This window comes from Hylaeus volcanicus, chromosome 4 (genome assembly GCF_026283585.1).
Source record: "Hylaeus volcanicus isolate JK05 chromosome 4, UHH_iyHylVolc1.0_haploid, whole genome shotgun sequence".
Lineage (NCBI taxonomy): Eukaryota > Metazoa > Arthropoda > Insecta > Hymenoptera > Colletidae > Hylaeus > Hylaeus volcanicus.
The window spans coordinates 22,291,098-22,304,930 of NC_071979.1; the positions used below are offsets into that span (position 1 = coordinate 22,291,098).

The window sequence follows — 13,833 nt, forward strand, 5'->3', positions numbered from 1 at the left end:
GTAATGCACTCTTTTCATTTTCAGAGCATAAATAGCATCATTATACCAGTTTTCCAATATTCCTGCGGCTGACTGTAAATAGTTCACTTAATAGACGTTGCCCTTGCATCAACATGCTTCGGACTTTAATGGAAGCAGGAGTAAATTCGCTTTTGCGCCAATCTCCGGAGAGAGTGTAGGCGAAGTCAAACTTTCGCCACCTCGCGTAACCGGTATTATTAAACTTTGTCGCCAGTCCGAACGCATAAGCACATTCAGCCCGAGGACTAAACAGTTGATGTCATCCTTGGGTCATCCTCGACCGAGACTCACATTTACGATATGAAAAAGGTGCCATTCAGAGTGCCATTTGCGTTCCACTTAGAACCTCAGTCGAAGTCATTATTTGCATTTCGAGTTCACGGTTTCTTATGGTTTATAATTTCATTAGTAATAGCGAGCGAGCGCGTTTTATTTATAAGGATGCAAAGTCATATGACTTTGCATATAGCTCCTAATTGCACCAGTCTTATATTTCTTCGTTCTTTACATTTATTTAATTCTTGCTATACATTACTTTGTATTTGCATTTCCTTACATACCTGTCGTCGTCATTTTTATTCCCCTCGTAATTCACTCTATTGCTGATATAAACGGACGTAGGACTCCCTATCAAAGTGTCACAATTTCTCTCTGTTACGTTGTCACAAAGTCATCCTCGCTACTTTCTACAACTGCTCGCATCTTGAATCGTATCCGACTCCCATTCGTAGTGCACACGAAGACTAAAGAACTGGTTAGATAACAGCAATCAAATTTTATCTACCTCCCTGCCAAGCAGCAACAGCTCCCTCAGCTGATTCAAGTATCAAGGGAGCACGAAGCACTCAACGCTCGCCATAACGCAAGAAAATTCAAAGCTGACGTATATTCTTTACGAAAGAAGACACTTAGCGTTGAGGTCTGTGACAACTTTCCCCAAGTCAACAGCGACTATAGTCCCCTGACAGTCTAAATTGTAATGGCGAATTTGTGTCTCGCGACTGCGTCAGAATTTAACGCGTATTTTCACGGAAACTCGTTCAAAGCGAAATTATTCATGACGAGGTGACAGATGAATTGATTAAATCTAAACTTCTTCCACGGCTACTGGGTCATGCCGCGGCCAACTAATTATCGCGACAATTGCGACGAAACGCATTATACACAATTAGCTTGACGAGCTTTCAGCGAATTTGCTTAGGGAAAAATCCGAAAGAACCGCGAAGATCCAACTTCATCCGTTGGAAGTCGTTAACGCTGATCGAGAAATTTAATCCATTGGAAACTTTTGGAATATCTGAACATTATAAATAATCCGTTTAACATAGCCAAAATCTAATAATTTTTATATCAAGGAGTGATTTTTAGCATTTCAATGAGCTTCAGCTTTTTCTCGGGATATAAAAGAATATTTGACGGAATATAGGTTGAATCACGTAATGGTGGTTATCTTTTAACGATACATTGTTTATTGATGGTTCAAATGCAATATGCACTTGCTCTTTAAATGGAATAATGTCTCTTTTTATATAAATCGATTTCTCCCACGATTCAGCACGTAAATGTATTAATGTATGCCCGTAGGTACTGAATGAGATGTTTCATATTTTATGTTAAATTACTTTGTTCTAGGAGACGATCGAATATTTTATTATGAATTTCTCAACATTTTTTTATATGTAACTGTAAGATATTCTATACTTTTAAAAATTAATTTTAAATAGATGCATTCGCTACCATCTAAGAAACCCAGGCAACCGCCTGAATATTTGAGGAAACGTTTAGTAGTCGGTAAGTATAACGAACATAAATAACAGGGCACGCCTAACAATAATGAGATACATCCTAGGATGTATTCGTCGGTGTCTCTGTCACGGCCTGATTAACGTCTGATGCTTTATGTAAATTAAGCTTGATTACTTACTGATTAAGTGTTACAGCTCTAAAACACCCAACTGAATTACAGCAATAGCAAACATTCCTCTTCCTCACGGTAAAAATAACTTTCAACGAAAAATGCATCAGAATAATTACAGCTTTTCAATCCTACTGCATGAGTTTCAATTATGAGACCTTATCAGGTGTAATAAAAGAGAATACAGATATCCCTCTTTACGTGTAGATTAATTTCTGAAATCCTGTTGCCAAACAGCCCGATAAAAATTTGAACAAGCACCAGTAACGTAAACCAATACTCCTATTTTACCTTTTACTATTTGTTTATCGTGTATCGCGGATCGAAAACAGCACAAGGCAAGCAGTCAGCAAGGGACGACAGAAACGGAGAAAAAGGGACGGGGCATCATTTGTTCCGTGCTGCTAACCACACATGCGACACGAACGTAGCGCTGTAACACGTTCAATGATGCCAGCCGAAGCAATGAATACCATTTACTCAGCACGGTTCACCAAATTAAATGCTACCCACTTTTTACATAACGCCAGAGGACTGTGTGCGCGCTGCACGTAATGAAACCTGTTCCTCTTTCAGCTCGTAGATGCTCTTCCGCCTTTTCCAAATAGTGAATCTAGCTGACCCTGCCATAAGTTTCGTTCCAGGTATTGCGTTTTTGCGCAAAAGAAAAAATACGAAATATTATCCGTGTCTAAGTAGAAATATTTTATGTTAAATTGAAAAAAAGAATAACTCAGGTCTGAAAGTGTTAAATTTACCTGGCAGTGAATGGGTTAACAATTTCTTGAGTTATGGAAATAATGTACTTCTTCGTTTAAGTTGACTTTCAAGGGATATTTCTTATCGACAAATATGATTTGCAATAATTCTTTAAAATATCAGTTAAAAATACAATTTTTGGTATAGCTTCCTCAAAACAAACAATTTTCTTTTCTTCCCAGTGCCTTCAATAATTTCCTCGTCATTGTACCACGTACTTGCAAATGATACTTATAGCAGGACTAGATAGAACACGAACGACGAACGCCCGAATAGACCTCGTGAACTGTCCCACCTCCGTTTCGAATTAGGATTTAACGATAGTCTTCAAACCCTCGCTGACCTTCGCCATTTAATTACACCGCGCCGTGCGCTAAATAAACCCCCAGTTCGTTATCTCCCGCGCGAGGCACTTTTGGCGTGGACGGACTTTAATTAAAATCGTAATTTTTGTTCAGCGTAATCGTTATTACAACTGCGTCTCCCCGTCGGTTTAACGAACCGTTAGCATCGAAGTAAATTCTCCCGCCATTGCATCTCCCCCCCCCCCCCCCAGATGAATGCGTGTTTGTGAAAAAGAAAAGGTCTCCCCAGCGCTCTGCTTCACCCCCGTTGCTATAGTTTCCGACCTATAGTGGGTCGAGAAAATTACACCTTCGGGGAAGAGCTAACACGAAAAGATTTATCTAGTTTAGCTAGTTTCTATCTAACTTTGGATCTGGCTTTCCTGAAACCAGTTTACCGTGTACCCCCAAGGTGGATTTTCCAAAAGTTCTGAACAATTAAGTAATAACAGTACTTAAGGAAGGAAGCCATCCTGCTCCAGCGTAGCTATTTTATTTAAAAATTATTTTGTTATTTTTTTTTGTTATTTATTATTTTCGAAGAAAAAATTGTTAAACGTAGCCACGACGTTCACCTATCCAAGGTGAACCTTTCCTCCTACTCTTTAAGATGTCCACAGACTATTACACGCGTTCATGATGTACTTACAATTGTGTGTAGTTGGTATATACAAATTATTCGCTGACCGGATTACGAATCTTTTCTTTGCATCGCCTTTTAATCTCACACTACGTGAAATCCATTCGTGCGGCCATCTACCGAAATGGAACCCGGAGGAAAACTGTCTGGAAATATTTGCACGCCGCTGTAGACCTCGAAGACCGCCGACTTCAACGATTTTACTACCCAGTTATACATCCTCGATGCCGTGCTGATTAGCATCCCCCAAGCAGCGTCGCTGGAAGAGTCACCTCAGTCACCCAATCGAAATAAAGAAGCTTAACGCAAACAAACCTGGAACTTTGCTCCCTCCGTGCGGAATACAAATGGAAACAAATATGAAAGCTGTTAGGGAACACCATTTAACATGGGTGAAAGCGTGAGTCGAGAGTAGATTAGAAGATATTAGAGGACATTGGTCAAGCGAGATTATGCGATATAAATTTTTGCGTGGCTACTCTTTTGAACGTTCATTTGAAAATTTTTTATGAGATTTTCAGCTGCGTGTGAGATTTGAATCGCATCTGGGAAAGTCTGATGAATCGCTAACGAAACTGCAAAGTAGTCGCGAGTGAACAGGCTTAGACGAGACAGTGGTTATCATAACGTTAATTTAGATGAAGCTCATAGCGCCACTGCGTAAAGCAATTACACCGGGGCTAATTAAGGTACGCAGATAGTCAAGTTATTTACGAATAATCCCGCGAATATCATTAACAGGAATGCGTGACTCCTTGCCCAGGGGATTTCGCGTTACCCAGAACACCAGGTTTGCTTCTCTAATAGTTTCCTCGAGAGCTCCTACTCCAATAATAATCTTAACATTACACACAATTACAGTGATGTATAACACTAGCATTATTAGTGCAAGATAAAAAAAAATTAAAAGAGAAAGAAGATATCAGATACTAAAACTTTAAACTCAAATTTCTTAAGAAAAGAGACCACCATAACAAAATCCATTAATGTTTATTTGATATTAAATCTGTCGTATAACGTTCGTATGATGTAATTTATCAAGAACATCAAAGATGGGACCTTGCTTTCGAATTTGAACGATGGTTATCGTCCTACATTTCTAACGACTTTAAGCGCGATAATTAAAGGTAAGTTTTCAGACACTCGTTACGTTAGTTTTCCAGGCTCACCGTATATAGCTTTTCGCGTTATTCGCTGTTGGGAAGCATATCTTAGATACGTTGCACGGTGTAATTAAGCAGCGCGATATACACTACATAAATTACTCCCTTTAGCACTTTAAATTGCCGTGCAGGCACGCAAATTTTATACTAGTCGTAACCAGGATTCTTAATTAATTCCTATTTGCTGTAAATTTTATCCTTAATCGTGAATTCCGTTTGTTCGAGTACTTTGCAAACTCAAGGAAGTTTATTGTGACCGTTACACTTCACTGGCTGCGATTCATATCTGAACGTGACCATTACGTTCTGTGAAGTGTAGCAATAAGGGATCTCGTTCCTTTTGAGGTTGGCAGACTTACTACCGTATTACTGAAATGATTACTCCTAATCTTTAGGTGGTCGTATCTCATCCTTCTAGAGGTTCTTCTACTTTGGGATTAAAAATTTTATGTATGGTTCGTATATCTTTAGGGTAGCATTTACTATAAATAGATAGGAAACACTTAAAAATCCTCTAATTTATATAATAATCCTTCGTTAAATATTTATTCTACTTTTTACTAATATTGTTTCTTTCACGAAAATATTTGAATAATTAATGTTCAATAAATTTAATTCAATTCAGTCAACATTAATTTTGAATAAAAGTGTCTCTAATCCTTTGCACTCTATTAAACGACATCCAAACATATCAATATTCCGTATTAATATTATAATTCTATTTAAAATTAGACGAAGCTACACTGTATGTATATTTTTTGTCGAGGCGCGAGAGTCCCTACCCTATTATTTGCGTAACAAATGTTTCTACCCCTCTTAGATAGCTTGACGGTTTACACCCACAGGTAACTACTGCCCGCGACCATTTATTTTCCTGTACGATCAGCGACGCGTTAACGATCGCGCATAAAATTAAAGAAAGTACGCGACGCGTGCATTCGATCATTTTTCAACGCATATCTGAGCGGTTGGTACAACTGAACCGTACAACGCTGTCGGAAATCGTGTACAACGCCGGGTAAAACACGCTCTACGCTTCCGGTATGACATAACTATGTGACACGACACACGCAAAGGAACTAGTGTTCCTGTAATTCGCGGCACAAAATAAAATCGATGGTCTGCAGAGGAATTTTTAGAAAATCGTGACCAAAATCCCTCCGGAAACAGTTCGAATTTTTTAAATTTGTTCGGTTTGATTTGTTTATGGGTCACGTGCGTTGTGCATGTGTACACAGTTTTTCGTTTGTTGCAATATTTACGTAGCTACTCTTTGGTTGAAATATCGATTAGAATAACTTTGTAACGTAGACTTTTGTGGTATTTATTTTTGTACTCCGGGCTCATTCGTTAAAGCTCGTAGGGTGGTAATATGTTCTAACTTTTATACATGTGATTGTGTTTGAGATTATAAAGGATGGTTTCAAATCAAAGGGTTTCATAAGAACTTTGCATTAAAATATGGAGTTTTCAAAATGGTATTCTTATGACAAAGTCTTATTAAATTTCGTGTCCTCAATTGTGGACGCCATGTCTGAAAGGGTTAAATTTTAACTTCTTTCGGTAACATTCTTTGCAGTGGAGTCTCCAAACGAGCAGGAACGCGCGAATAAATAATATATGAGCGAATAACAGGCGATCATGGTATCCCGGCTGACGTAACGATTTATTCATGCGAGAGGATTTCTTTTTATTACCTGGATGTACGGCGTGGCAGTGGTTGAGGAGCGGCAGCCAACAGAGCAGTAGCACCGCTCTCTGCATCTGAAACAAAAACCGCAGGCATTTTTCACAAGCGTCCCATCTAATTACTATTCCGCAAGCGCCGACCGTCTTCTAATATAATTATACGCTGATTAAAATCCACGATGAAACGGGCCCGACATCGGGGGCTGCCACGAAACGCAATGAAATCATCGTGGGTGCACTAATTACAGAGAGAAGCCGAGTCAGACCGAAGAACGCTCCACGGATACTCCTGAACGAGGAACGATTGCGAGCGCGCATAAATATCCACATGGATACACGATGGATCATGTGTGCGATCCATACACACATTTCGGGTAGCGATGGGACCGAGACGTGGTTAAATAGCGTCCATTATTGTTCATGTCAAAATTTCACTCTTTGGTACTTAATCTTTGCTGAGAATTTTTTTTCCTGATAATTTTTGTTTGTATGCAATTGAAAACTATATTCAACTATTTTCATACAATTAGAAACTATGCGATCTGCCATTTGTGGTAGTACTCATTATTGTAGTTATTATTATTAGCGTAGTCACACGACTACCACACATACATCAATATGCACATACCACAGAAGAAGAAATAAATATTCCACAATCTTCATTACTCAAACAAATGCACAAACAAACGTGTCTACATCATTCATAATTGTCTTATCGAACACTCAACGACACTTTACTGAACTCCATCGATACCAACAAGGACCAACAAGTACACCTTACCAATATTAACAACCGTTCACACTCGCCCGTACGATATCTCGAGTGACTACTTGGAAATCGATACTTATTAATTACTACGTCATAGGATTGATCCCATCGCTAGTTTCAGGAACAAACGAACCCTCTCAGGCGCGGGTGCGCGTGGCCACGTGCGCACGCACGAACGATTTGCATACAGAGGCAGCTGTGCGAGGCCCGTTGTACCAAATTTTCGACCGTGGTAGACTTTTCGTTGCGAAACACGCGGAAAAGAGCCACGCCCGCGATCCTTTACGGAATAGAGAACGAGCGGAAGCGCACGATTTGTCAAATTGATTCTTCCGGTGAGTGCGCGGAATTTTAAGTTCACTGGGACAGAACGCGCCCCCTCGTGGGGCGGGCCATTAGACATTTACCTGGGTTTTCGTGCAATTGAGAATTCACGCGTGCGAGGCGCATTCAAAGGGGACAACTCTGGAAACGATTACTGGAACCGTTTGGATGCGAACGTTTGTTTGGGGCACGTGCCACGATGCAGAAATACGCGTGCGACAGGATTTCCCTCAAAATCGACGAGATATCCAGCCTATGGGGTTGGAACGACGGTTCGCGTATTCGCGGAGATACGTGATCGTCATCGATTCAATTTTTCTTTGACGGGGAAACTCCGAAGGGAAAATCATTTTAGGATTTGTGAATAATTAAGAAAAATTCAAGTGGAAGCAAACGTATAAACATTTCAATACTATTTAATGCGATTCAATTTTTCTTTGACGGGGAAACATCGAAGGGAAAATCACTTTAGGATTTGCGAATAATTAAGAAAAATTCAAGTAGAAGGAAAAGTACAATCATTTCGATACTATTTAATGCAATATATCAATGAATATTTGTGCAAAGTTTCACAATAATCGATGTTCTTGGTCCATTTCCTCCAAAAAAAGAAAACCATGAAGTTGATGTTTGCTGAATAGACCCACGAATGTATAAAATTTGAAGCAGTTTCATAGAGAATGAATTTTGTCGATTTCGAGTAAAGCCCTTTGGCTGAGTTCTCTAGCTACTGAGAATTCACGCGTGCAAGGCGCATTCACAGGACGGCGAACTTTGAAATCGATTACGGAAACTGTTGAATGAACGTTGTTTGGTGCAACGTGCGGGATGCAGTGACGCGCGGGCGTAATTTGTATTCCTGTGTAGTTTACATTCCTGCAAAATTATTGTCCAGGAAGACTGCTGGGACGGATACAAATCGGCACTATAAAAGCAGACCTTTTTTAACGTTTGTTTGGCGCGACGACGCTCGCGGTAAATCTGTTCCTGGAAGTGTGGAAGTTGAGCGTGGGCCATTCCGCGTCAAGTGATAAATTTTTTTAACTGAAATCAATTTTTTAATGTCGCTATTATTGAAAATTTATCAGTGAAGTCCTATAGTTTTGAACTATTTTTATTGCTTGATTTCCTACGCAGAAAAATGCAGATTTCCGTGATCGGTTTTAATAAAAAATGTTCTAAAATTCTCGCTTTACAAATGGCTATCAACGCCCTTCACTTTTGGAATGTTCATTTCCAGTCCAATAACATTGAAATACACAAAACACACGATAAAAGAGAGAGAAAAGGATTCGGCGAATGTCTGCCATAAATCGTCACCATTCAATATCCCTATATTACTCTTTGTTCTCGAAGCTTTTCAAAGTTATCGCCTCGCTGCGGGTAACGTCGATATTTATTTAGTCTTCTCGATGGCGCTTTAACCGCGTTTACCCTTGACGTTAGATTGCACATTATTCACGTACTAATGAACGCGGACGCGATATAGGTACCTTAAAAATGCATTTTACAAGGACGAAACGAAATTTTAATCCGTGCAAATAGCTGGTCGTAAATATGAATTAAGCAAATGACGGAGCTTCATTAAAATTGCATCATCGATTGGTTTCGAATGTCGAGCGGCCTCGCGTTGAATCCACTTAAAGCTGACAGGATAAGGGAAGGGTGAATTCGTCCAGATATCAGGAGCAAGATCCTAGCAAAAGGATTTCTCTATACGAATGGCGAATAGCGTAATCCAAAATTGCACTTACTGTACGCGATCGAATCTGCTCCTTTATGCGAACACGTATCAGAAAGATATTTCTAAGGTGCGACACTGTACGGGGTGGCTCATAATTCATGAAAGGGATTTGAATTACTATCATTTTTCTATTTCTTAGTGTTTTCGTTTTATTTTTATTTGGTTTGTAAAATTAGATACAGAGTAATTCATAGTGAACTAAAATCGTACGTAACAGAAAGATTAATTTTTGAAACGTTATATAAGCTTGAACATGAGTTTCGTTCACTGATCAGAAATAAATTATTAAAAATATTATCGCGTTTATGAATTTAGCTTTAGAGTTCGTGTTGAAATTATGGATCGCCCAGTATTAGGACAGACACGAAATGAAAGATGGATAGCGAAATGGGGTATATTTAAGTTCGATCAATGTCGCGTGAAGCGGTAAAAAGGGCGAATCTGCATCGAGACATCGGGGAGTTATGAGATTCAGCCTAGAGCCGTCGTTTCGCTTTGAGGGTTGGAACTGTTGACATTGCTGAACAGTGGAAACCTTCTTTGAAAGAATTCCGTCTCGCTTGAAGCTGACTTTACGTACGCTGGTTGTGCGAATGCTTTAAATGGCGATGTTCTTGGAACCCTTTTTAAATATTAAATCTGGCCATGTGGAGGGTGTTACTGGGCTGAATTTCGAGAACTCGTTTTCGAAAACACACAGTTTATAATGATACGAATTTTTAAGTCTACATATGGTTGCTACAAATCTGGTGATTTATTTCCTTTGGCATACCCATTTACTAAATTTTAAGTTTCCGAATTTTCATATTTCCATATTTATAAATTTAATGTTCAAATGTCTATCAACTTCAAACAACAAGTGGTTACAAGCACGATATTATGCAGCAAGTTTTTAAATTTGATTCTCATTATAACGTCAGAACTCCGAGGCAACCAGCTATAGATTTTTGTTAAGTGCATGGAGCACCCAATTTTAGGTCGTGTGCTAGAATCGTCAACTATGAAACTGTTAACATATATTTCACTCGTAACTCGAATGTTAAAGTTTCTTTGCTATTGTCAGAATTAAGAAAATTTTATTAACAAATAGGTATTTCTTCAGAATCTTGTATTTTTTTATTTTCAGCAGAATAAGAATCTATATTTTTATTGATTCAATGTTTTTCAAAAAAAAAAAAAAAAGGAATAATGTTTTCAGTTTTCAGCTGAACGTAGTAGAAACAAACATTATTGGTTTTATACGTTAGTCTATTCGGTCACTGCACACTGAATTATTTCACCTGCATTCGGCTGTGATTAAATATTTCAGTTTATGTGCAATCAACTGTAACCTCATTATATATAGACTAAATACGCAATTAATTCGGATAATAGAACTAGCGATAATATAAATTATCCTTATTAAGCTGTTTTCAAACACCTACTCCTTTTCAGACAAATATTAATAAAATATACATTGTATATAAAATCAAGAACAATATAAAAATATAATCTGAAATACTAACTCACAAATATGTGAGTATAACAAATTTGTACTGCTACATAACTGTTACACTAATTTGAATTAGATGTATTGTACTATAAATGCGTTAGATCCGAGAAATTTAAGATGAAAGTAAATCACAAGAGTTATCCTACATCTAGAACAAAACATTGAAAATAAGATCGAAAAATAGGTATACTAAGCCTCATCAGAAACCCTCGGCTTCATTCTGTATCAATTACCTCGTACAAGGAAAATATTGTTCAACGAAACAAACATGCCGGAACAAAAGAATCCTGGACGATAACGCGAAACGAGACACTTGTTAAACACATTTGCACCTGCGTCGAGGAGAACGAATGGAATTAAGCCGATATTACCGCGCACGGGAAACTATTTTATTCGACAACCACTCCAACAATAATAAACTTCTTTTTTTATCGAGTTCCCAGCTCTTTTAAAATCGTATTACCGGCTCGCGCGCGTCGTCCCTGCACCCGTTCATTAAGGGCCTAATGCGCTCGTTAATTTTGTTCGTAACGATGCTTCAACGACGGGTAACGGTGAAGCTCGCTTTTTTTCTCGGTTACAAACGACGTGGATCGCACCGGTAATATCCTGCAACGATTGTTCAGAATCGAAGTGTCGTTCTGTAAATAAATTTCTCGCGGCGAAGGCCAAGCCCTCAAGTGGACGGTAGCGAAGAGCTCTCTTCACGATCGAATCGTATTAAACTAATTTCCCAAGCGACGCGAGATAGCCACGCCAAGGCAGAGGACTTGAGAAGGTCAAAATGCACGATTTTTAAAATATTAATAAATGACCGTCATGAAAAAAATAGTATGGTCTTCGCATTGTCGCGTTATTTACTCAAGCGAAAAGGTTAAAGGTCCCACGCGCAATGTACTGTCAGATAATTTTTTTCAATCAAATTACAATCGCGCCGATCAGGTGGAACACGGGTTTAACGATTCGACGCGCATTTACGCTGTCGAGCGATAATTTTTTGCACTCGAGTCGTACGATTGCCACGTACAAATGATCGTAGATCGCAACGATAATATTCCCCAACGACTCTCCAGAGTCGAAGCGATGGTCTGTAAATGAGTTCCCCTTGGCAAAGGTTCAGACCTCAAGCGGACAGTTGTAGAAAGCCCTCTCGACGATCGGAATTGCATTAGTCGCATTTTTAAAGCTCAGAACAACGCCAACCGCATAAAAGTTATGTAAAGAGATACGTTAACCTTTGAACAAACAGGATCATATTTCAGTTGACATCTACGATGACTTCCATCGTCGATTCTGGCCAGGCTGTAATTAACCGTGGAACGACCTGACTTCGCGCGTTTCGAGGTACGTCTACACGTGGGCGGAATCCGCTCCAGATTTTTCATGGAACCTTTTCATCGACGAAATGGAATAAATTAACATCCGAAATCTGGCCCTTTGAGACGGGCAACGGGTAGTCCAATAAACCTGACGTGGTACGATAAATAGAATAGCGGAGAGAGTATCCGCAGCTTCATCGTCGGAGGCAGCATAATGCGAAACTTCAATTAAGGGGAGATATAAAATTCGAAGGAGTCCTTGCGTGCTATATTGTTCCGTCCATGAAACCAAGAGATGCGTACACAGTTGGGCAAATTTTATCTCGAATAAAAATTCTGCACTTATTCTTAAAAATAAAAACAGGACAATTCTTTATCGAGCCACGTTAGGAGTTGGAGATGTTAAACTTATTTGTGGGAGAGTACTGGTGGATTGTTATTGTTTAGAAACTCTGTGAACGATATAAAATAAATTTACAAAGAAAAAAACTTGAGCAGTTATAATATAAAAGTTGTACGACATATTATATAAAACTTAAACTTTGCGTATGGAAGATGATACCAATTTTGTCCTAGTCAGGTTTCCTTCTCGACAACACGAAAGAATTCCCAAAGAAAACGTATTCCAGCAAACAAATGTATAATGTCCCAGGTAACAAATATAGTTGACACCTTGAAAATAGCCGACCCGGGTCCGCGGGAGTCCTGGCGAAGGAAGCCTGGAGAAAGTCATGGAAAGTATAGTTCGTTCGTCGCTGTTAACGTATACGAAGCACAAACACGGCTGAAAATAAGCACCCAAAGAACGGGGAAAGCGTCGCCTTATCTACGCCCTCGACAGGTCGACTCTTCATCGAGTTCCCAAGGAGAAAAAATAAAGGTGAAGAAATATAGTTGATCGCAGGGCTTTTCAGCGACGTCAGCAGTTGCCGGTGTGGTTTTCAGGCCGCCAGCATGAAACGGGGTCACCGATCGCATTGTACTACTTTAGCAAGTGGAGGACTGAGGCACTTCGCAACAATTCATGCACTTTTGACCTTTGCCGTGTTCTCTCCGTGAGAGTGCAACTGGAACGGCCTACTTCTTCCATGGACTCCAGAGCCGACGATAATACAATTTCGAGACAGCGCGGAGGACAAATATCAGCGCGACGCACGTGCCCGACCATAAAATATGCTTCTCCTCCCTTGCTAGCCAAGGAATCTAATTTATACGTAATCTCTGGCGTGACCAGGCAGAGTTGCTTCAAATAATACATAAATTGAATTGTAGAGACTTTTAACAATCTTAAAGTGACACTTTGGTGAGACTACTCTAGTGTAAGAATATTTCGTATTCAGCCGAGCGGGAACAACATAAAGAAAGGATAGCCACTGTAGGACGGAACGGCAACGTCGCGACTTTAACTAACAATAAACAGATGTTGGGACTCGGGAAAAGTCAAGGGAAAGCGCGTACGAGGCCCTATAGACTTTCCCTACCTAGAGTCCCCAAAATGTAGAGGAGTAGGGATCGTCGCCGGAGGGTCAAACGTTCCGCAAGGAAGCGACGAGGGCATTCCTAGTATTTCGACGGAACCGTCTAGTTCGTTGGATAACCAATAAATATTTCTCATCGTTTTAAAACGTATATTCATTATCTTATCATTTCTATC

General features: G+C 39.5%; 1 protein-coding gene across 1 annotated transcript in view; it reads right to left on the reverse strand.

Moving 5' to 3' along the window:
• The window catches only part of LOC128875329 (suppressor of lurcher protein 1), a 469,960-nt gene that overhangs the window by 392,702 nt on the left and 63,425 nt on the right, over window positions 1-13,833 (reverse strand). Inside the window, exon 2 of the mRNA XM_054120827.1 lies at window positions 6,540-6,606. Within this exon, the coding sequence (XP_053976802.1) occupies window positions 6,540-6,606 (67 nt within the window). The remainder of the gene's footprint in view (window positions 1-6,539; window positions 6,607-13,833) is intronic.